Here is a 25114-nt window from a genome sequence, read left to right on the forward strand (position 1 = left end):
CATAGATAGATAGGTAGGTAGGTAGGTAGATAGAGACACTCATCCACATAACAAAACTGTTGCCAAATTTGGGGTTATTTTTAGACTTTGGTAGCTACTTACCAGGACAGTGCAAGAGTTCAGAAAACTACGGAAATGAGGGCAACATTTAAAAAAAAAAAAGCATCAGCTCTGAACACCATGAGTCTACTTCCATATGGCATCTCACCCGACCTTACTTACGGTGCCCGAGAGTTGACTTCTATATGACATCTCACCCGACCTTACTTATGGAGCCTGAGAGTTGAAAGGTCTAGGATTCGGACAAATCTGGCTGTTACTATATAGTGATTAAAAATGGCTGACTCTCCCATGGTTTGTGACTTAAGGTTATGCCACAGCATTCCCAAATCAGACATGTCTCTGTCTCTTCCTCATAGTACGAACTCTATCCCACATGAATCTGAGGCGTTTGCTTGTTTTCCATTGCTGTGACAATCAGAGAAGAGAGGGTTTACTTCATCCCACAGCCTACAGTCCGTTCTGAACGGAGGTCAGGGAAGGAACTCCAGGTAAGAGCCCAAGGCACCAACTGAGGCAGAGGCCATGAAGGAACGCTGCTTACAGACTTGCTCCTCGTGCCTTGCTCAGCCTGCTTTCTTACACCACCCAGGACCACCAGCCCAGCAGGGATGGCCCCACTCAGGACCACCAGCCCAGCAGGGATGGCCCCACCCAGGACCACCAGCCCAGCAGGGATGGCCCCACCCAGGACCACCAGCCCAGCAGGGATGGCCCCACCCGGGACCACCAGCCCAGCAGGGATGGCCCCACCCGGGACCACCAGCCCAGCAGGGATGGCCCCACCCGGACCACCAGCCCAGCAGGGATGGCCCCACCCGGGACCACCAGCCCAGCAGGGATGGCCCCACCCAGGACCACCAGCCCAGCAGGGATGGCCCCACCCAGGACCACCAGCCCAGCAGGGATGGCCCCACCCAGGACCACCAGCCCAGCAGGGATGGCCCCACCCAGGACCACCAGCCCAGCAGGGATGGCCCCACCCAGGGTGAGCTGGTCACTCTCATATCAAACACTGATCAGGAAAATTTGCCCATGGGCTTGCCTACAGGCTAATCTGAGGGAAAGATTTTCTTGAGGTTCCTTTTTCCCTGGATGACCCTACTTTATATCAAGGTGACAAACAGACAAACAAACAAACAAAGAACCAAAACAAACACAAAGCAAAATAAAAAACAAACCTAGCCAGCATGAAAGATAATACTTCTATTTGTTATCAAGGAACGCCTCCGTATTGTTGGTTCCAATTAGCCCAGAACCCATCAAGTTTCCAGAAATGACATAGAAACTATTTTTGCTCCCACACAACAGTATTCACCTGAGAGTGCTTTTCTTTTTAAAAATTTTAAAAATTTAAATTTGTTATAATTTATTCAGATTATATCACGAATGTTAATCCCCTCACTTGTATCTTCCCTTTCCCACTCTCCCTCCCTTTTCCAATCCTATTCCCATCCCCTAGACCTCTGACAGAAGGGGACCTCCTCCCCTACCATATGACCACAGCCTATCAGGTCTTATCAGGATAGCCTGCTTCCCCTTCCTCTGTGTGCAGCCAAGGGGAGGTGATCAAATCAGGGGCACCAGAATTCATGCCAGAGTCAGTCCCCGCTCTCCCCACAACTGTGAGGAATGGACTGTCCATGGGTTAGATCTGAACAGGCCGTCTAGATTTGCTGCATGCATTGTCCTTGGTTGGTGCAACAGTTTGTGCAGGTCCCCCGGTGAGAATGGTTTTCTTAACCGTGCTTTAGTGTCGCGTGGGTGGCTAGGGGTCCTGTGTGCAGGGAATCCTATGTAAGAATCAGGAGGGCAAATGGTTTTATCAATCACACTTAGCTTTTTCCTCCTCCTCCCAACTTTTACTCGCATATAAAATCTGGCTTAACCACAGACTGCCTAGATAACGTATATAAGTCTATTTGACTTTTCTGTGCCTCAGTGTGCCTATCTGTAAAGGAAAAAACAATAACAGATTCATCATACCATTGTGAGAATGAAATAAATCCAGGCAAATAAATGAGCACAGAGTCAAGCATAGTCATTGAACGTGGGTCGACTGACTGCTGCATCCCTGAGATGGAGCTGAGTACTGAGGGTGCTGTGGGGTAGGCTGCCTTACTCGGCCCTGGGTCCACACAGAGACCCGCCTTCCTCTGTCTTCCGAGTGCTGGGATTAAAGGCGAGCGCCACCACACTCAGCCAGAATGACTTCTTGATTTGTCATTTCTTCCTTACCTTTCCTCCTCCTCTAAGGTCTCATTGCTTTAGTGGCATTCTCACTTGGACCCTAATTTCATGTGATCTTGCCACTTGAAACAAAGAAGCCAACACAAAACAAAACCTCTTAAGAGGACCGGGTCTGGTGGTGTATGCCTTTAATCCCAGCACCCAGGAGACAGAGGCAGGTGGATCTCCATGAGTTTAAGGCCAGCCTGGTCTACATAGTCAGTTCCAGGCTGTTCCAAACAACAGAATGAGAGCCTATCTCAAGAAACAGACAACAAACAAACAAAAATCCAAGACAAATAAAAAGATCATCATTCTACTTCGCCTTCTTGTTTAAAGAATTATTTCTTGCATTTGTTGTTTTCCTTTTCCCCCTTTATTGCTTTTCTATTTTCCTTTGTCTTTCTCCATTTTTCTTTTCTTCTCCATTATCCTTTTGAAAAACATTTATTTTAGAACCTATTTATGAATAGATTCATATGCTCAGAATTTTTTCTTTATATTTCTTACTCCCTCTTTTTTGTTTGTTTTTGTTTTTTTCAAGACAGGGTTTTTCTGTGTAGCCTTGACAGTTCTGGACTCACTTTGTAGATGAGGCTGGCCTGGAACTCACAGATATCCACTTGCCTCTGCCTCCCAAGTGCTGGGATTACAGTCTTGTGTCACTGTGCCTCAAACTATGCTCAGATTTTATTGAACAAGCTTTTATAAGGTCAACTCACAGGGTTTGAATATGAGTTGAATGTTGTGAGTTGGAGCTTCATGCTTCCTCTTAGAATCACGTTGATTTGAATCTGAATATTGTCATTTCATTTTCACACAGGTCATCCATGCTGTCTCATCTGCACACATGACACCCATGCTGTCTTATTTTACACACATGTCATCCATGCCATCTCATTTTATACACATTTCATCCATGTAATCTCATTTGCACACATGTCATCCATGTTGTCTCATTTTGCACACATGTCATCCATGCCGTCTCATTTTTCCATTCATGCTGTTTAGTAGAATCAGCAGTTTTGCTTGGCATTGTGGGAGTCCTTTATCTATGAAAATGAATGCGGACACATGGGTCATTGACAGGGGGAAGAGTTTTCAATGAAGTTGGTGCTCTCCAGAAAATTATTCATTTTCCGTGAACCCAGCGTGAGATTTTAAACCATTCTGATGTCATTTCACCAACATGTATGTTTTGCAATTGTTCCCAGTATAGCCATTGCACATTTTAAAGCATCCCACAGGACCCAGAAGCTGCAAAGGCTCTGCATCTTCCAAGCCCGAAAAATGCACTAATATTTCCTACTTTGACATAGTCAAGTGGTCGTTTCCTCTGCCTCGCCTTCCTAGTTCACTGGAGCTGTCTTTCCTTCTCTTGTGCGTCTTTACCTGAGTTTCCTTACGTCTTTACAGACCAGAACGTGCAACAGTTTCCTGTGCTTTCTTCACGCAGTTTGTATTTCTGTGTCTCAGGACAACATACCCGTCCCTTTCTCATTATGCTTTGCATCGCCCTGTGCCTTCCTTAGGGCCAACCCAACAGTTTCAAGCAGCTCTTAGGAGAGAAAGAATCCACTTCCAGCATTTTATTTCTATAACCGTTCAAAACTTACATGCTCAGACATTTTGGAAAGAATTATGGTTTAATTCATCATAATGAAAATGCCTCTTTGCAATCTACTTCAACAGTTCCCAGAGATGAAAGATTAAAGTCTAGTTTGTTGAGTAATGTATAAAATGAGTGTTGAGTGAAAAGACTCAGGGTGTGTCTGGAACCACATTGCTCCACACATACTGGGGTCCTCGGTGTGCTCAGGAAAGACTTGCACACTTTCCTACTCATCAAATCTCTAATGCAGAGCAATGAAAGGCACGATAAAGGACTGGAGGCTCAGGGAAGCCCAGGAGGCACAGCACCACATAGCCTGTGGTGAGTTTTTTTTTCAGAATCTATTATTTAGCATTTATTTATCACAAGAATTCTGCTTCCCATATCATAATGTTCCCACATTTATGGAAGCAACAATAAAGGGCAAGACAGCAAACAAGCTATAATAGATGCTCAACTTAGCCGGCCGTGGTGGCGCACACCTTTAATCCCAGCACTCGGGAGGCAGAGGCAGGCGGATCGCTGTGAGTTCGAGGCCAGCCTGGTCTACAAAGTTAGTCCAGGATGGCCAAGGCTACACAGAGAAACCCTGTCTCGGAAAAAAAAAAAAAAAAGATGCTCAACTTTCTCATCCCAGCCCTAAACTGGACATCCCCCCTCCAGGGTGCTTTGGAAGGTTCTAGATGGGTTAGAAGGCACATGTGGAAAATGACTATCTCATCAAAACCATTGGGAATTTGGGAGACTTTTTGGCTTAAAATAAACATGTTGTTCTGGTTTCTATTAGATTGCATTCCTGTCCATTGACACCTCAGGCTCATGAAAAAGCTAGAGGCCCCATCAGACTCTCTTCAATATGTTTCTTTTATTTGTCTATTTTTAATTCCCCTACTATTTTGGCTGCTGTCTAGCCTATCGTTCTGTGGGACTTTGGGTTCCTTGTTGTTGTTGTTTTATGCCTGGAAAGATAAGCAATGGGTTTGGGAGAAGTGTATTTAAAAGAAAATGCTGATATGCCTGCTTTATGGCATATTTTAAATATAAAGTTGTAAAAACAATAAGGATGGTAGAGAAATATTTAAAACAGTTGGCATGCCATTCAAACAAATCTCAAATGGGGCTTCACGCATTCCATGGTGCTGAAACTCGAGGGGCAAAGAGTCTTTGACCCCAGGGGGTTTGGTGTGATGTGGGGATGTGAGAGAACTCCATCTCTTCATGCATGCTATCCTGATTATCAGCTGACCTGTGTCTTGTTGAGGAAGTACCCATCTGTTTCAGCCTGTGTGACACAGGTGCTGAGAGCAATTCTGGTTGTGTTATGGCGAAGCCGCCCATGTCCCTCCATGGAAAATGTAGTTTAAGAGCTGTGAAACTATTTGCATTTTCAACCTATTATGGCTGCCAGCTTGGCTATGTGAATGCTATGTTTGCCAAAACAATGTGGAGCTCATGGCCTCTAACCAAACTGTTAATACTGTTTTTAGAATAGCTGTATTATTTCCAGGGAAAGGTGCAGAATGTCCAATGAACTCTGATTGCCTTTGTTTTTGGACAATCCCGTTCAACTACAGAGACAGGATAAAAGTCAAGGCAAGAGGATTCTTATGTGGTTTCGAACACACAGGCACGTGGTGCAAGTTGGCAACACCTAATACGGCTTGCCCTCACTGCACAAACAGTAACTGGAGAATAGATATCTTCAAGTGAGCTATGTGTTTAGGAGCCTGCAGTGCGCAGCCAGCACGTCTTGTTTCTTTGGGGTGGAGCTGTGTGTGAGGAAGGGGTATAGATACCAAGCTCGTAAAGGCTTGTAATCAATCTCATCCTTACAGAAGTTGGAGTTTGTGTGAGGAGACCTGTCTCATCTGGACTTTCTTTTGCCTTGACTAACGCCACGGTTTCCTCTGAGGCTCTGACCTTGAAAGCCTGCAAATGTGGGAGGTGACCAAGCGGAACAGGACCCGTTAGCAGCGCCCTCTTCATGCACTCCGCCGTCATCCTGCTTTTCTTCTTTAGCTCTCTTGTTGATATTAGCAGAGGCCTGGGGCAGCCAGAGAAGTCGTAAAGTCTACAGACGTGGTAACTTAGCGGTTCCTCTCTAGTTCTGAACCAGCCCGACTCCCAAGAACTCAGGCTTGGCCTCTGGAGTAAACTCCAGTTCGGTGTGGGGAAAGGGAAAACTCAAATGTCAGCCTGGCATCCCTGGGGGTCAGTGACAGCAGGTAATTAAAAGCAATTAGTTATGCCCCTGCCGAGAAACCGGGCAATTACCTTTCTGTCCGGCTTCCCCTTCCGTCCTTCCTGCTCGGGTGGAAGCAGCAGAACGCCGCCGCCGAGTTGGCGCGGGGACCAGGGATGAGCTGAGCCGGCTGCGTCTCCTCCTCCCGCCGGGCGCAGCAGTGCATTGTGGAGGCAGCGCGCACCCAGCGCTGAGCCGCGGCCCGGGACCGCGCGCGGAGAGCTGTCCGAGGTGCTGACCGTCCCGCCCGCGCCCCGCGCGCCCGCCTACACCCGATACCTCCGGTCCCGCGTCCCGCGCTGGCTCCCGCCCTCCGGCTGCCTACCTTTCTGAACCCAGGGGAGCAGCGGCTGAAGGAAGTCATGGTGTTCGCTCCAGGTACTCTTACTCCTTCTTTTCTCCGAAGACGTCCAGGCAGGGAGCGGGGCGGGAGGCGAGAGCGTCCCCCCCAAGGAAGGCCTTTTAAGACGGTAGGGTTCCCCCCCCACCCCCAGTATGCGCTTGGGAGTTGCGGTGGCCCAAGGGTGGAGGGCGCAGGGTCGCCCCTCTCCCACACCTGCCTCACTTGCAACCTCTGACCTCTCCTCTTCGCCGGTCCCGCCAGAATCCCCGCACCGGGAATGGGCACCGACACCTTGGCAAGTGGCCCACTCGCCAGCACCGGACCTGCACGGGCGTGCGGACGGGGAGTGGGGCTCCTTCGGTGGGAGTCTGTCTCCGCTTCTCTTCCCCGTCCTTAGGAGTGGCAAAGTGCCCTGAGAAGGAGGTGGCAGGCAGGGGAGCGAGGCGAGGGGCAGAGGAGCGCTAGCCCCAAGGGTTTCCAAATGAAACTCTAGTCGAGACTGCAGCAGGAGGAGGCTACTGCGGCGCCGCGGGCGCCCGCGGTTATTTCTGCGGGCAGGTATCGACGGACCCTGGTCCTTTTGCTCCTGTTGGAGGCTACAAGTTGGCAAAAAGTCAGATTTAACTGAGGTTGGCGGGTTTGACAGTGTGTGTGTGTGTGTGTGTGTGTGTGTGTGTGTGTGTGTGTGTGTGTGTGCGCGTGCGCGCGCGCGCACGCGCGTTTGTGTGCTTCTGCTGGGGCCTGGACTTAGGTGTGTGCGTGTGTGTGCGCGCGCGCGCGTGTGTGAGGTGGGGCTGAATGAGGGACCGAAGAGAAAGATGAAGCGTGGACAGAGTTCAGAGTTAACATTTCTAGATCCAAAGTTTGTCTGTCTGTCTGTCTGTCTAATTTTTCTCCTTCCCCTTTCTAACCCTCTCTCTGTTTTTGCCTGCCCCTCCGCTCCCCCTTCCCCTGGCTGTACTTTTATTTTAAGGGCAGTGGACAACAGGCAGGCGGAATCACATAGAAGGTGGCGCTGTATAGCTTTGGTTTGAATATTTCCTGGCCAGGGGGACCAGACACTAGAGAGGAAAAATAAAACATTTCTAAATGAAAAGAACTGGATCTGGCTTTAAATTTTTTTTGTTGTTGTTAAAACGGAAGAAAAGGAAGCTGTCCACCTGTCAGTGACCCTCGTCATGTCCCCAAGAGGCCAGCTAAGGAGGTAGGACCCAGCGCCTGCCAGCTCTAAGTTACTGCAAGGGTGGCCTTAAGACACTGGTTCTCAGTTTGTAGGTCGCGACCCCCATGGGTCAATGGACCCTTTCACAGGGGTCCACAGATCAGATATCCTGCACATCAGATGATATTTTACATTACTACTTATAGCAGTAGCAAAATGCAGTTATGAAGTAGCAACAAAAATAGTTTTTTGGTTGAGGGTCAAGCACAACTTGAGAAACCATATCAAAGGGTTGCAGCATTAGGAAGCTTGAGAGCCTCTGCCTTAGAGGACTGGCTCCTCCACTCCCTCCCAGAGCAGACAACTCCAGGGAGGTGCTGGGGGGTCCGGTATGTGATGGACAGTCAGCGCAGGGTCAGTGAACTGGAAAGCAGCTTGCCTCCGTGCTCAGAGGCACCTATCAGCTTGCCTGCTCTTGTCCCCCTGTGACTCAGTCACCCTGTGACCTGAGCATTGTCGTCCCCACTTTAACCACACATCCTGGAACACTGACAGTCGTCCGGGCTGAGCTGGCACTGCCTGGCTTCAGACTCTGCCTGTTTGTCCAAGTCCTCAGGAGTCTTTCCTCCTGTGGAGACACACCCCAGCTACACGGGTGGGGGTGGAGCTGCGTTTAGTGAGCCGCCGGTTATGGGGTGATGCTATGAAGGGGGAGGGGCAGTGTAAAGCATGTGACACCACACTGGGGGGGGGGGGCGCAGTCTAGTTCCAGGCAACTCACACTTTGAGCAGGAGTTGACTTTGCTGTCTAACTCTCACGTTTGTAGTTGCTGTTTATCTCTGTGGGGGAAATAGTGATGATTCATATCTGCCAAAAAATGTCAAAAATTGACCTAGATATGGCGGGCATAGAAACTGGTGAACTGTTTCTTGTGTCACCCATCCCGTCCCCAATTTCGAGATTTTCTTGAAAAAGCATAAGCATTTGGAGGCTAAAGATATTATGTCAGTTTACCGTCATGCCTACTGCTCCTGTTTTCAAGCCCTGTGGTTACACCCTTCTGAAAGGAAAACAACAGTGATTTTTTTTTTGAACTTTTGAAATTTCACTGCTGTATTCTCCCTTCTTGTCTATTATTCCTCCAAATCACTTTCCCACCACATTCCTCCAAGCTCACCTAATACCCAGGAGGGAGGCTCTTGTGGGCTAAGATTACTCAGAAATCGACATCCAGCTATTCATGAAGCTCAGCCGGGGGTATTGTGGGTATTGTGTTCTTATGGGATTTTCACAGAGGTGAATAGGGGTCATAGCTCCTAGCTCTGGCCTGGCTATTTAAATGGTCCTCTGCTTACCTCAGAGCAGAGCTGCCTTCAGTCTAGAAACGCAATGGGACGGGCAAGCACCAGGCGAAGCTCTATGTGACCCTGGTCGGAAGTCACTCTTAGCATTTTCTATAAAACACGTGTGCATTCTCACATCTTGGTGTCCGTGCACTGTAAGAACCAAGGCTCTGTGGGCAAGAGCCTTGAGTGGTTTTTCTCAGCCTGATTAGAATAGAAAAACAAACTCCACATTTTTCCTTTCTCTTACATGATTAATACACATTGTAACTCAGAAGGATTTTAATTTTGTGCAGACTAACTTGAAAATTCTCCCAGGTAAAGGGCCATGTCTACTTTTTTTTTTTTTTTTAAAGTTTAGCTGTTGGATAAACAACAGGGTGCAACAATTTCTCGGCAAGGACCCTTGAGCAGAGATTAAGCAAGTTGGGGTGTGTGGGTAAAAATGTGGCCTCATGATTATTCCCCCCAAAGTCTCTCATTCGTCCAGTTACCGTGTCCTCAAATTGAAGGTAAAATACTTCCTGAGCAATGAGAAAAGCTTCACAAGTGTAAATGACCAAGCCCTAAGGGAAGAGAACCAATAAAGAGACACCCTTTGGTTTCCACCTGTGAGCACAGCAACAGCCACCGCTGGGGAGGCAGGAGGCAGGGAGTACTGTAAGATGCTTGGGCTTCCCCTGTGATGCTGCTGGGGTTTGGAGTCAGGTACCACAGTCTTCTTTATCTACTCACAGACGAAGCCAAAGTGGAAGAAGGAAGAGAGAGACCACTGGCCATTCGCGTTACAGTTGGCGAAGATACAACCACAAGTTCAAGTCTATTCACTGCCATTTTGTTTTGACTGAAGGATCCCTGAATCAGAATAATCTAATGAGGAATGAAAAAACAGCATTGGAAGTGAGAGTGGGAGTTCCCTCATCTCTCTGGTCCACACTGCCTCCCCCACTGAATGCCATACGTTTCAGGGATTAACTCACCTCTCCTGTGGATGTGCTTAACATGTGCCTGACTTGTTTGGATTTGCTTCAAGTTAGATCCTGTGCCAACCAAAGATCCCCTCTCTTGCGCGTAAATCAGGTATAATAATGGCGATTTCATAATGTCATAAAATGGTGCAACTACAAGCAATTAGGTAGATAGATCCTGACGTCTAAGTGTAGTTGGGAGAGCATTTAATACCAGAATGTCTAAAGAAAGGAAGAAAGCAATCAAGTATATTTAAGAAAATATTTATTACAAGGTAGCTATAGCCTTTGTAGATTTACATAAATCTATCAATTTCAATAGTGATGAGTAAATTTTATAGCAGATTGTCTCAACTGTCAGTTTTATAATCTGCCAGCTTTGCATTTTTTCTGTAAGTGCAGTCTTTTAAAAATGTACTAATTTCTTTAAAACTAACATACACCACATCTAATTTTTGCATACATTTCAATGAGTTTAAAAGCACAGACTCATGTGATCACCAAGAGAACCCTCAACACACTAAAGTTTTTTTCCTCTCGTTTTTTTCAGGCAAAGTCTTCCCTCCCTCTTGCGTGTGTTGATCACAGATCTTTTTCCCTAACCATGTGCTTTGTTCAGAATGTCATACAAACAGAGTCATGTTGAGTCTTAGCCATCAATGTCACACTAGCAAAATACCACAGACCATATGGCTTATAAATAACAGAAAGTCGTTTCCTACAGATTTGGAGGCTGGGAAGTCCAAGGCCAGCGTGTTGCAGAGTGGGCATGGCAGATGTACATAGCCACATTCTCTCCTTGACTTCACATGGCTGACTGTGAGGGTCTCCCACAGATCTTCCATAATGGAACTGGTGACCTGGTTGGTTCTTGAAACTGTCACCTTAGGAGTTAGGATTTCACACATGAATGCTGGCCCATAACCAATCAAATCGTGGCACACAGCATGCCACTTTTGGAGACTGTTTCTTTCTTCCTTCCCTCAGCATGACGGGCGGTGAGCATCGGGACTTTATTGGTTTTATTGTTGAGTAGCCCTTCACTGTTTGGACGCATCTTAGAAAAGACATGTAAGCTGTTTCCAGCTTGGGGAGAATATGAATAAAGTTGTGCTAAATATTCATGTGTGTTTGTGTACAAGCCTAGAATTAGTTTTGGGTAAATGCACCAGGCTTGAGTGTTGTGGCTTATGGGAGGTAAACCTCAGTAGCCCTCTTGAAAACCCTTTTGTTTTCAAGGCTGCCATGAATCTGCGGGAAGCCCCGTTCTCCTCATCCCTGCGCTGCGTGATGCAACGTGCATCTCCTTCAAGGTCAATGATTGTGGCCCTCTAAAATGATTTTTTGCATTTATTTATTTTTTAGAGTGTATATGTATGTATGTATGTGTGTGTGCACATGTGTGCATGTTTCTGTATGTGTGCGCACACCACAGCACACAGACGAAGGTCTGAAGGTATTTGCAAAACTAGAATTTGTTTCCTGTTTTACCATGTGAGTCCTGGGGACTGAATTCAGGTTGTCAATACTCTTTCCTACTGAACCATTTGCTGCCCATTTGTGGATCATTTTTTTCAAGAGCTTATTTGCCAAGTGTCTATTTTCTTGATGTATCTGTTTAAATATTTTGCCAATTTTTAAAGGAAAAATTTATATAGTCTGTTGTCAGAGGCACAATATTTGCTGCTATTTCTTTTCATCATTTCAACACCATTTTAAAACTAAATGTTTTTATTTTATTTAAGTGGAGTTCATGTATTTTAACAGGTTATAGTTTTTGTAACATATCCAAGAACTTTTGCCTAATTCAAGGTCTTCAAGACTTTTTTTCTCCCATGTTTCCCCCATGAGTTTTATAATTCCATGTCGATGAACTATTTTCAGTTGCTTTTAAGTTATTTTTCCTCAGTTGTGGTAGTATGATTTCTGTGCCCAGAAGGGCTAAGGGAAAGGGTCTAGAGCTTCTTGTCAGGTCATAGAAAGTTCCAGGGCAGCCTGAAGTGTGCGGGGAAACCCTCTCACTTCGTTTCCTCTTTTTGGTTAACATATGATCACTGTGCACGTCTGTGGGCTGTGGAATGTTAATTCTGCCCTGGCCATACCAGGGAAGCCATCAATTCTGCTTCCCTCTGGCCTCCTTAGGATTGGAGCCTGAGTTCCTCTCTTTCTGGTAAAATGTACAACAAGATCCTGTGGGCTACGGCCAGCCCCACTGTGGGCTACGGCCAGCCCCACTGTGGGCTACGACCAGTCCCACTGTGGGCTATGGGCAGCCCCACTGCGTGCAATAGCCAGCTCCATGGTGCTGTGGATCACAGGAACCAATGCCATCTCTTTAGCTGTGCTGTGGTTCTCACTATCCAGACTTATACCCTCACAGGCTTATGTTATAACTATACTGATCTCTATTTAGACTGAGTCTTTAAACTTCTGTGCTGGACAGAGGCTATACACTAATTTCCATGTCTCATTTTACTTAAAAATTACTGTCTTTCAGTTTTATTGAAAAAAAATTGGAAACAATAGATTTCATTCATTTTTGGTGGCTGTGTGATATGCCCCCCTCCCTGCCTTCACCTTTCTCTGTGTGTATCTCACATGTTTGTTATTTACTCCTCTGTTGATGGACACTTAGACTGAGTCCATGTCTTGGGGGTAGTGAATTGCTTCAGTAAATATCTGCGTGTAGGCCTGTTTGCTATGGTTTCTACTTTTTTACTTGTACAGAAGTGAGGTCTGTGGTGGGCCTGTGTTATGCTTTTGAGAACCATTCCAAGTGATTTCCAATAGGCTGTATTAATTTGTGTTGGGGTTGTAAGGTAAGGACTCGTTGTTCTCTGTGGGATGTCTATGTTGGCTAAGTTGTATCATTTTTTCTAAAGATTTATTATTATGTGTACAGTGCTCTGACCTGTAGGCCAGAAGAGGGCATCAAATTATATTGTAGATGGTTGTGAGCCACCCTGTTGTTGCTGGGAATTGAACTCAGGACCTCTGGAAGAGCAGGCAGTGCTCTTAACCTCTGAGCCATCTCTCCAGCCCAGTCGTATCTTTTTAATAAGTTATTTTAACTGGGTGAGAAGCTGTGTTACTGTGGTGTTGATTTCCATCCCCTAATGACTAATGATAACCAGCATTTCTTATGGATTTGTCAATCATTTGCATTTTTTCATTTTTTATTGTTTTTTAAAATTATTTAAACATTTTTATTTTTTACATATACATTTATATTATTACACCTTTCCCATTTTTATTGTGTTTCTTTTTTAGCATTTACATTTATATTATTACACATGGGTAAAATAAGCTATATACAGCAGGAAGAACCACAAGACAATCAGGAATTATACAAATGTTACATTCATAGTGATTTGGCTATTTGTATTTGGCAAACAAAGTAAACATCGTTCCTGTCTTGTTGGATCTAAAGTTCTGAATGAAAATCAGCATCTATCAAAGCTCATCTCTTTTAACTTAAAACATCTATCTTGATCTAAAAACATCTTAACCCCTAACCAGCTAAGTTTAATTGAAAAACTAAACTATCTGTTCTTCAACCCCATCAGAGACTTGAGAAAGAATAAAACTTAAATACCTGAGTGAACCTGGAGTGCAGGTTAGCAGCTTCCAAAATGAAAACAATGGCTGAGACAGTTTGCTGCCAGAACAGTCACCCAGCACCATAATGCTGGAGCATCGTCTTCAGCCTTCTAGCCCATGCAGCTCTTTTTTGAGAAAGATATATTCATATCATTTCTCCAATTTTAAAATGATTGTATTTACTTCATTGAGTTTTAAAAGTTCCTGACTGACTCTGGATATTAATCTTGGTCGGATGAGTGGTTTGCAACCCCTGCTCCCCACATTGCTCTGTTGCTCACTTTGCTGGTTGCTTCCTGCACCGTGCAGAATTTTTCTGGTTTTGCTCTTGTTGTGGGGCGTATCTGGGGACCATTTGCTTAAGCTTGTGATCACAGTTTTAACGGTGGTAGCTTTGTAATGTGTTTTACAGTCTGATACTGTGATGCATGTCTTTTTGCTTAGAACTTCTCTGCTTTCCAGATTTCTATGGTCCCACATGTTATAGTAGTGATTTTTCTAGCTAGATAAAGATTGTCATTAGTGTTTTCAGTCAGAAGCAATGCATAGACCATTTACCATTTTATGTCATGCGGGAGCAATGTCAATATTACTCTATGAAAGGGAAGGTCTTTCCCTTGCTTATGTCTTCCTCAGCCTCTTTCATCAGTGTTTTAGATTTTTACTGTAGAGATCATTCATGTCTTTGATTCACTCTGACTCACTTTATTTGAAGGTATTCCTCTCCTCCTCCTCTTCCTCCTCCTCCTTCTTTGGCTGCAGATACTTTGATTAGAATTGCTTCCTCGATTTCTTTTTTAGAATCTTGATTTAGAAGTGTGTTGCTTAATTTCCAGTTATTGGAGGAGTCTCTAATTTCTTCTTCCTTTTGATTTCCAGTTTAATTCTATAATAATCAAAGAAGAAAAAAAAATCCCTTCTATTTCAGCCATGAGAGTTTGGTGAGACTTTTGTGATCCGCAATGTGTTTTTACCTCATTGAGTATCTCACATGCGTTTGAAAACGAGCAAGTTGTGCTCTGCGAGGGTGGGTTGTTGTTCCGTGTCATCATGACACAGCAAGTCTGGCCCTGGTCCTAGCTGATGCTCAGTCTACTTGATGTACTGATCACCCATGTTTACAGAGGTAAACTGTGCGGAACAGAAGCTCCGTTGCAGTGCTGCCTGTGAGCGCGAAGGTGACCGAGCAGATCACGCGTATCCAACACTGTCTGTGAGGGAAGGCACATGCCAAGGTCATGCTTCCTTGACAAATGTGACAGAAGGTCAGAAGCTCTAAGTCTGTTTCCCTTTAGAGCTAGGGTCACATAATTGCCAATTCATCTTTTGTGAAGCTCTCCATATAGGACTATTGTGGATATTGGGAATTAACTGTAATTTTGTATTCTTTTAGTTACTGTTTTGTTGTTGTTGTAGTTTGGGGGTGGGGCAGGATATTGTCATGCTACCCAGCCTGGTCTCACCTTTGAGATCCTCCTGCCTCAGTCTCATAGCTAAGTGGTAGGATTAAAGGTTTTCACCACCACGCCTAGCCTCATTTTACTTTTACGTTGGCTTTTTAAAAAACATCATATTCAACATGGGTATAATGGGTACAGGGAGTTATTGTTTTTTTTTAATTAGGTGTGCCATCTTAAAGGTGATTTAAATGGATTACTAACCGCCTAGATGCCTTTCCTCCGTAATCACCACATTTCCTACCTCTCCATTATTACTTCCATCATCTTTCACCATTTGAAAATTGGTGTTGCTATAATTTTAGCTGACGAAAACAAACAAACAAACAAAATAAATAGCACCATCACACAAAATAAATGTTAATATTTTATATGAAGTTTCTAGTTTTTGACTTCATGAACACATTTCCTCTTTAAAACAAAATAGTTTTCTGAATATATATATACATATATATATATATGTATACACACACACACACACACACACACACACACACACACATGCAGTCTGCATGCACAGTGGCTGCTATTCAGCCATAAGGAATGGCATCTGGTCATTACAGCTAGACACTGTCTAATGTGCAGGGAGCCAGGCACTAAGTGACAATGTTGCATACTCTCTCTCGTTGATGCTTGTCTTTTAAACTCTAGTTTATTTGGGGTATTGAAGTCTCTACCTCACTTTCATCAACCACTTAACCCTGGAAAGAGTGTTAGTAGGGAGAGGGGTGCAGACCCCTTTACTTCTCCCGGGTCTCTGGGGTCAGTGGGTTCTTTTGTGGCAACACCAATCTCTGTCGACAGCGAACATGGCAAGTGGTCTCCTCCGAGCTGCTGCGTAGAGACATTTCTCTCCATCTGTCACACCGGCCTCTGGTCTCTCCAAACTGCTACATACCTCACACTACCACCACACTGCAAGCCATTCTCCTCTCTCTCTCTCTCTCTCTCTCTCTCTCTCTCTCTCTCTCTCTCTCTCTCTCCTCTCTCTCTCTCTCTCTCTCCTCTCTCTCTCTCTTCTCTCTCTCTCTCTGCCTCTCTCTCTCTCCTCTCTCTCTCTCTCTCTCTCTCTCTCTCTCTGCCTCTCTCTGCTTTCCCACTTGCCTTCCCCAGAAGCCCTCTCTGTGCTGCACGAGGCAGGCTGTTACCAGCTGGCAAAGACCATGCCCATCTCGAGACAATCATAAGCTGTGGACAAACTAAAGCCCAAACTAAAACCCTGCACTTGGGATGAAGAAAAAAAAAACATGTTTACATAACACAACTGAGTTTACAAAGAAGCCACAACTTCCATTACATGCTGCCGGAGAAGGGAGGAGTGGAGAAAGGAGGCGAGCTAGCAGACACGGAGGGAAGGAGTGTGTTCTGGTGCGCCACTGCACAGTGGGATGAGTATAACTCACAGGAACATATTATATATTTTATGCACATCTGGAGGAAAGACCCCAAAAGCTCCGAACACAAGGGAGATGGAGATGCGTGCTGATGGAGTGTGTTGAGCCGGATCAGTGAAACCAAGGGGCAGCAGACTAAATGGCATCCATGGCCGGTGTCCTGCGTTTCATCAGTCTTGGGGAAACTTACTCACCTGGGTGGAGGTTATGAAACTTTAAAGCGAAAATGCTCTGCCAGGCTGAGCTGATGAAGCAGACATCTGAGCGCGTCTTGGGATGAATAAGTTACGAATCATGAGAGGCTGCTGTTTAAAGGCTAGCAGCTGCACGCCCGAACGCAGATGGTCATCTTGCTGATCCAAATAATTCTGGTCTTGTCTAAATTTAAACACTGGCTGTGTGTAGGGGCAAGGAACAAGCTCTTAAGACCAGTGGCCAGCATAGAAAGTTCAGGTTCTGGGGAGAACACCACACTCCGTGTTTCTAATACTTCACCCTGAGTCAGGTGAGCTTGTATACCACGGCATTGCTCCCCGTTTGGGTCTGTTTGGGAACTAATTTCCCATATGTGGCCTCATGTCCTAGCCGGGCACTATTCTTTGAACACTCACATTGGGCAAAAGATCATGTTCAAAGAATAGTGTCTAAGGACATGTGCGTGGCACTATTATTGGTGAGATGGTCACACGGCCCTCTCTGTGGGTGTGAAGAGGACTTGCCACCTGGCTCAGCCTTCTTTTCCATTCCTGTCGTAAATGGTCACTCGCAGCGTGGTTAGACGCGCAGCGCCTTCCCTCTGGGTAAAGATGATTCTTCATAGGAATGAATAAAGGCGAGATGGACACAAAGCAAGGGAGCACGGGTTTATGAGGAAACCTGACGTGTGCCAAACGTGTCGCCTGGCTCTGTACAGCATGGGACAAGTTTAGTTAAGGACATGCCAAAGCACGGCTTTCCTTATCTCGTGACTGCCAAGGTGTTCCACATTCCTAATGGTTGCTGTTGACTTGTTTATTGAAATAAGGAGGTAAAAGTGAAATTATTTCTCCGATTTCCTTAAAAATGTATTTTTTTTCAAACTTAGATGAATAGTCCTTATGAGTCTGAGTCAGTGTTTCTTCCACGACGAATATGGTGGTTGTTGAGTATTTGGATAGGGTACCACTTTGCAACTCATGTCTAGTGCTGGATGAGAGATGTTATTCTTGTCTCCATGGGATTTATTTATAACATTCTTAGTAAATCTTTGACTTTTTTTTCCTTTTCCCTTGATTTTTAGACATTCTTATCATGTAGCTCTGGAATTTGCAATGTAGGGCAGGCTGACCTTGAACTCAGAGATACAACAGTCTTCCTCCCAAGTCCCTCCAAATTCATCCCATTAAAGATGTGCATCACCACACCCAGCCTTTTCTATTTTAATTGTACATTTTTCATAAAAATACAAAATAAAACCATGTGCTCACTGCAGTGTCATTGCTGAGGGTTTCGCTGCCCCTAACAATGAGTTCAGACTGAAATTCTCTATAGCTCAGAATAAATTATTTTACCACATGATGAAGTCATGCCATAAAAGTCAATAAATAGCAGTTATTTTATTCATGAAAAAGAAGTTACATCACAGAGGTCATATTTTAAAGCTTCACTCACCTTGCTATTTATTTTATTTGTGCCTGGAGCCCAATGCTAGTTGCAGGCAGCTGAACTGATAAAATAAATAAATAAATAAATAAAGACCCACCCTCACTTCCCCTCCCCCACTGTATAAAGGGTCTGATGAAGGAGAGATAAACCTGTTTTTTAGGATCCCAAGTGTGGGATCGGAATGGTCTTGTGAGAGAACAGGTGATGTTAATCCACTAGAAGACCAACCACCTAGTGCAGGAGCTTGATTGTTGCCAGCTGAAAAGATCCCGTGAACAGACTCTGGGAGGAGATATATAAATGAGCTGAAAACTGGAGGCGGGGCCTTTGGAGACTTGGGATAGCTTTGGCTGTTCATCGCCCCACTTCGAGATGCTCCTAGAGAGAACCACAGGAGGGAAAGCTTCGGGGCTCCGGCTCCTGCTGAGGTTCCAGGTTCTGGTTACTCCAGGTTCCAGCAGAAGAAATCCTGCTGATTATGCCAGGAGAATTGTTCCTCGGAACTGATATCCTTATGGTTTTGTTATTGTGTTCTTTAATCCTCTTTTCCCTAGTGTTTTGGTTAGTCGGGTTATAAGTGACGTACGCTTGGTTAATAAGTTTGTAATAAATTATATTGGTTAGGAAAATTGTGCCTACAGTCTGACCTGTCGGTGAAGGCCATGCGCATCTGATCTGAAGAAAAGGAAATGGCTTCCATGGTGGGTATAGGGCAGGAGTATCAGGAAGGCCCAAATTGGTGTGGGTTATTATATGTGTATATGGCCACATGATTTTGATAATTCCACTATTTTTTTTTCAGTAAACTGCTTATCTTCTGTGAGTTTTAATATAAAGGACATTAAGGGCTAGAATTCTGTGTTTGAAAGTCACAGGGTGCAGGAAAGATCAAAAGAAAGACTAGCTCAATTCTGTTGAGTGACAAGTGACTCACCTTGGGTCTGATTTCCTTTGGGAGGGTAGTTCTGGGTGGGTGGACAGTGAATGCTAGCGTCGGGGGTGGGGAGATGGGGCTGGAGGAGGGGCAGTGACAGGTCCTCTCCATTATGTCTGTTCAGGAACGTAGACGTGCTCTATAAGGGAGTGTGCTGTGTTTGAATAAGGGAAATTGAGTGTGCCAAGCAAGCTTTCTACCACTGAGACAGCCCCAGGGAACAGTCACTAACAGCTCTGAATGGCCATAAAGATGCCCTCAAGAAGAAGATACACTCTTAGCAGGAGAGGCTCTCTGTGGAACGGGCTTGTTTGATTTGGCTCCTCATTATGACCCTGATAGAGGTAAATTCCCTTTGGTGACAGTGGCTACAACCAGGACAGGACAAAGTCATGCTAGGCTCCCTTTAAAGAGTCACCTCAAGCATAGGCAGATGGCAAAGCTGAGGTGGGCTTTTACTGAAAGGCAGAAACCCCTAGAAACAGCATTAGAAATATCTCAGAAGTGTGTATGGGAGGATGCCTGGGTCAGGAAGAGCCCACCCCCAGGGATACACTTCCTCCAACCTGGCCACACCCCCTGATTCTTCTCAGGTAGTGTCACTCAGAAATATACACCTATGGGGGCCAATGCTATTCAAATAACCACAACCTGAGCTGGCTCAGTCCTTCCTTGAAGGAGGAAAGATACAGGGTTCAGGAGCACAGCACCATCTGGAGGCAGCCACGGATTCTCACTGAGGACCTTAGGACCAGTCATCTCTTACTTGGCTGTTGGGTCACAGCGTCGACGGAGACAGAGTCGAAGTTGGTGAAGGAATCAGGCAGCACACATGTCAGCCACACGCAGGGACAGCCTGCCTGTTTAGTGTCATGCTAGGCAGCGTTTGCTTTTCTAGCCAGGAATCTGGACCAGATGGAGAAATAGGGGGAATTGCCTTGGTTTCATATTCCAGAATAGCGTATCATTGCAAATTTCAACTACAGAAGGAAAGAACCGACGGAAGGAGATTATTGAATTAGTTTTCCTTCAGGTCTAAGGCTTACACTTTTATTATATAACTTAACAGAAGCAATTTACATAGTAAAATTTAATCTATTATTTATAGTGTTCATCATGTATTACTTCTAAAATAAATATTACTATTATCACATATGCTAGGTGTCTTGCTTTGTTTTTTGAGAATCCAGGAATTGAACTGGTTTTTATAATGCTATAAAGAGTTACACACACATACACATACACACACATATACACACACATACACACAACATACACACACATACATACATATACACACAAACACACACATAGACACATACATACACACACACACATGAAAGAGAGAGGTTATTTAAAATATAAGCTACAATATTTAATAATGTAAAATATTATGCAGTGTCCTCATATCTTTTAAAAACATAACTCAAAGCTAGTATATGAACTAAGGCTTTAAATCAGAGATGTTTAACAGTTTTCTACTCACTTGCTATTTGACTTGAGGGAGTCACTTAGCCTCTCTGAGCGAGCCCCAGATGTCCTAGTTATAGAATTGATAATAGCCTTTCTTATTTATAGAGTTGCAATCATGACTTAAAGAAAAACATGTAAAATGCTTAATGGACTACACATCACATAGAAAATCAAGTTATAATTATATTTAGGTTATTAACCTCAGTCAGAGTCGCAGCTTGCATAATTGATCAAAATATTCCTACGCTATTTCAGGCAATAATGCCAGCTCCTGCGGGTTTCACTGTGTAGCTCAGGCTGTCCTTGAACTCACAACCCCCTCCAGGCTCAGCCATCAAGGTAGCAAGAGCACAGGCGAGCACCGTCATGAGCAACTCAGTGTAGTTTCTATTAAAAACTCATTTCCATTTTTTATGTTCTTATTTTATTTTCATGAAGATTACATTGCTCATCACTTTTCATGATTACCCTTTTGTCTTTTTGTTAAAAGAACTGCAGTGTACCCTCCCCATCCACACGCACACACCACTTTGAAGTGGCGACATCTGGGGCACAGCAACCTTTCAGGAATCGATCCGCGGTTGCAGCCTTTGTGTGATTTAGACAGCGCCACCATTTTCTTCTATAGTAGCCCATTCCTTGGCAGGAACCCCATGTTCAGTCTGAAAATGCTCCTCGGGGAGGGCCTTACAGATGTGCTAAAAGGCAAATGAGTCAAGCTTCCCAGAAACTGCTACTCCCAGCAGTAAAATTTCAATTTCTTGCATTCTTGGTAAATAAGTAAGTATACATGGGAGAGTCTCAGTAGCAAATTCTTTCCTGATACTAGGTTTCATTTCTCTGATAATGTTATCAGCCACCTTTGCCTTTGGTGGTAGGATTTCTAGGGTACAATACATGTGACTACTTTAAAAGCTATGTAAAACTCGTCACTTGTATTGCTTGATTTAAATGGTCAGGCAAAGTATGCTGAGAAACATAGGATTAAACCCAGCCATGCATTAGGACTGATTCTTCTGATAAGCGCTTGATAAATGAAGCCATAGCTCCAAGCAGATTCCTGGCCTCAGGCTTATGTGTAGAAGGAGGGTGAAATGCATGCAGCTCTGTGCTAGTTACTGATTTCTGCAGAACAGAGCGCTGCGGAGCTCAGTGGCTACGCGCTGTGGGCTTTGTAGCGAGCTCAGGTCTGCCCTGTTTGCCACTAGCCAGAAGACGTGCATGTCAGAGGTTTGAATCAAAGGCTTGTTTACTTGAAGACTCGTGATTGACAGCCTCTCGTGTAAGACCTGATTGGAGCCCCTTCATAGTGCTTGCCGTATGGCCTGGAACTCTCGCATGATGTGGAAGGACCGTATAGCGCCTTCTTATGGCAAACTTTTGGAAGTCTGGTACTACTGCATTGCATTAACCAAGGCAAGTTCAAGGAGCGAGGGCCGTGACCCCTCACTGACAGGTGGGCAAAGTTCTAAAGAAAATGGGGCACAGGATATGTATGCAGAATATAGTGTTAGTGAATAGTAAAAGAGCCAAAATATACAAAAGGATGTGGTTGGCAACCAGTAAATGCGAGTGCGCTGTTGTTACTGCCTTTGCAAATGACTGCTGTGAAGGAGTCTCTTTGGTCAGTGGAGTCGCAGCCTGGAGGTCGTCAGTTCAGGCTGAGGGAACTCAAGCCCGAGGGTTCACTTGCTCAGTCACCCAGAAGGAGCTGAGGCCAAAAGACCGAAGTTGGGACCGTCCATCTCAGGTGAGACTGAGGGACTGCCACTGGTGGTCACGGAGCTGACCTCTGAATAGTGAGACTGAGGAACTGCTACCGGCAGTGGTCACGGAACCGTCCATCTCGGGTGAGACTGAGGGACTGCCACTGGTGGTCACAGAACCGACCCCTGAATAGGGAATGAGGGCAGGTACCCGGCAACAGCTCATGATAGTTGAAGATAGCCATGCGCCTAAAGAAATAGCTCTTCTTTTTACCCTGGAGTGTATTTGTGTTCAGTGGTAAAGCCGTTGTTTTGCGCCTATTTTGTGAATTAATATGACCAATGAGCTTCTGCAAAGATCACTAATATTGTATAATATATAACAGGCAATAATGTTTAGGAAATTATTGTGAGTGTTAATATGTATAACAGGCAATAATTTTAGGAGATTGTTATGAGTGTTAAAATGTATGCATTGATGTTATAGAAGGCACTTCCTTCTGTTGCGTGCAATTGCACACAGCGTGTGATTGGCTATGGCCATAGTTACCTAACCTTTAGGCAAGCGCACACCTGAAAAGCTTCAGGTGAAGAGTGACAACGACCAGGTGAGCAGTGCCTAGAATGGTGGGTGGGTGATACTGAGAGGTTTTGATGAGTTAGTGTGCTTTTCTTTCCCAGGGAAAAGCAAATATGATTCATTGCTTTGCCATTTTTTTCTGAAATATATTAATTAAAATGGATTTAAGATTTTTTGTTTGTTTTGTTTGTTTTGTTTTTTAATTTTAAAGGCTTTATAACATAACCCAGCTAAACTCAGAGAGGCTTCTGAGGGGCCTGGGGTGACACTGGGGTGACACATGAGTTGATGGTGGTCCCATGTGATGGCTCTGCACTACACAATAGCCTTTGGGTTACTGACAGGTTATTTTTCATCTTCCAGTGACCATGGCTTCCTGGAGCTAAGCTGTGGGGAACTCCCCGGGGGAGGGCCTGCTGGTTGATGAGGCACGTCTGTCAAGGTCTCAGGTGCAGGAGTTGGCTATCTGTTTGTGCTGTGTAGTTGCTATCTGGGTGAATTTTGCTCGTACCCTTCGTGGCGATTACTTGCGTATGGTAACTCGTCTAGACTGTGGTATCTGTAATTTGGTTCAAACACTGATCTGGGTGTTGCTGAGAGAGCAGTTTTCAGATATGACTAACATTTAAATCATCATATCTGAGTGAAGCAGATTATTTTCCTGGATTTGGTTGGGTCTCACACAATCTGTGGGCAGACTTGTGAGACAAGACTGAGGTTTGCTGAAGGCGAAGCAACTCTCAAGACAAAACTGCAACATGGGTATTCGGCTGCTCTCCAAAAATGCTGCCCTGATGCGCTTGCGCACAAGATGTCTCCAGTCTGGTGGATTTCCTCACGCACTTTGGGCTTTCAGCTTCCAGGAGCTGCCAAGTCCTTAAAGGAAATCTCTCTTGTTCTGGTAAATGCTGACTTTAAGAGTGATGGGAAACTGACTAGCATAGGCTTCAGGATAAAGTCGCGTTTTAAGCAGTTGACACTGTGGAGCGGAGACAGTGGTGTTCCGGAACTATGTGCACAGGTTCTGGAATTGAGTCCCTTGAGTCTGAGCCCAAACCACTCAGCTGAGTGGTCTGCAGCAAGTTATTGATCATGTTCAGCTGCAGCTTTCGGTATCTGAGATGCTCATGTTCTTTCAGGGATATGCTTACAGGGTTCAGTCAGCGGTGGCTCCTTCAGGAAGATTGCGTTAGGGTAGTGGGGACATAACGGAATGCTCACACCCCCTGCACCCTCCTCCCTTCCTGTCTCCATCCCCCTCCCTTCCTGTGTAGGGGTGAGTGGATTCACACTCAGTATGTAGCCCAGGCTGGCCCCGAACTCTAGGTCTCCTTCAAGTGAGCCTTGCCTTTACCTCACTCTACCTACTGTTCACGCCTGATAAGTAAAAACACACTTTTCTACTTTGCTTCTAAGAAGGCTTAGGAAGAAGCCAGTGACAAAATTTCTGGTAGTAATCGCAACACCAGGAGCACTGTATTCGTATAGCCTTGGAAATGTGGCGGATCAATGGTGGCTTCTTCCTCCGTCAGTTCCTGCATGTGGCTGGCTCTCTGCCTGCACGAAGGGAAGACAGCATCCACTCACCATATCATCTAGAAGAATCTATGGGACTTGTGAAAAGTGCTTAGTAGTGCCAGGATCACAGCAAGAGTTCAGAATAGACTATCTGAGCATAGAAGCCAGCTGCAACTGCAGGAATTTTATTGCAAAGATTGGATCCAGATCCAAAGTGAATAACAAAACAACAACAACAACAACAGCAACAACAACAGCAACAGCAACAACAACAGCGACAGCAACAGCAACAGCAACAGCAACAAGAAACAGGCCAGCTGAGCAAATAAACATGATATATTCTGCCATGGGCTTCAACCAGTTTTCACTAGAAATTAGTAAGAAGCAAGTTCCTCAGGCGTGGTCAGATCACCACCACGCGGCTCCTGCCTGGCTTCACGATTGTTATCGTTAGCACTTCATTTGGTGAACATTGCCTCTGCTGCAAACTGGGCTGTTGAGCTTCTGCCAGGCTAATCCTGCCTGGGAGTTGTGCACAGTTGGCAACACTGGTGTGACAGATGCAGAAGCTGTTGCCGAGCCGACAGTGCCTCCCGCGCCTTGCCCATATTGGGGGGGCGGGGGGGAAATGGAAGCTTTTCATTCTGAGTTTTGCTCTGGTACAGAGCCTTTGCCCGTGAGACTCAGGCAGAAGCTGGGTGTTACACTACACTAATGGTTCCTCCCCACGACCCGGGACTGGCTCAACTCCAGTCTTGTGGCCACAGAGGTTGAGAGGAAGCCTGCCAGTAGGGATGTACAGAGAAAGCTCTCCCCACTTCACTGTCTGTGTCCCACCTAGAGCCATA

General features: G+C 45.2%; 1 protein-coding gene across 1 annotated transcript in view; it reads left to right on the forward strand.

Moving 5' to 3' along the window:
* The first annotated feature begins 6427 nt into the window (after positions 1 to 6427).
* Akain1 (A-kinase anchor inhibitor 1) overlaps positions 6428 to 25114 on the forward strand; it is a 38261-nt gene continuing 19574 nt past the window's right edge. The window contains exon 1 of the mRNA XM_051153752.1: positions 6428 to 6521. Coding sequence (XP_051009709.1) covers positions 6506 to 6521 — 16 coding nt within the window. The 5' untranslated portion in view covers positions 6428 to 6505. The remainder of the gene's footprint in view (positions 6522 to 25114) is intronic.

This window comes from Acomys russatus, chromosome 12, assembly GCF_903995435.1.
Source record: "Acomys russatus chromosome 12, mAcoRus1.1, whole genome shotgun sequence".
NCBI lineage: Eukaryota > Metazoa > Chordata > Mammalia > Rodentia > Muridae > Acomys > Acomys russatus.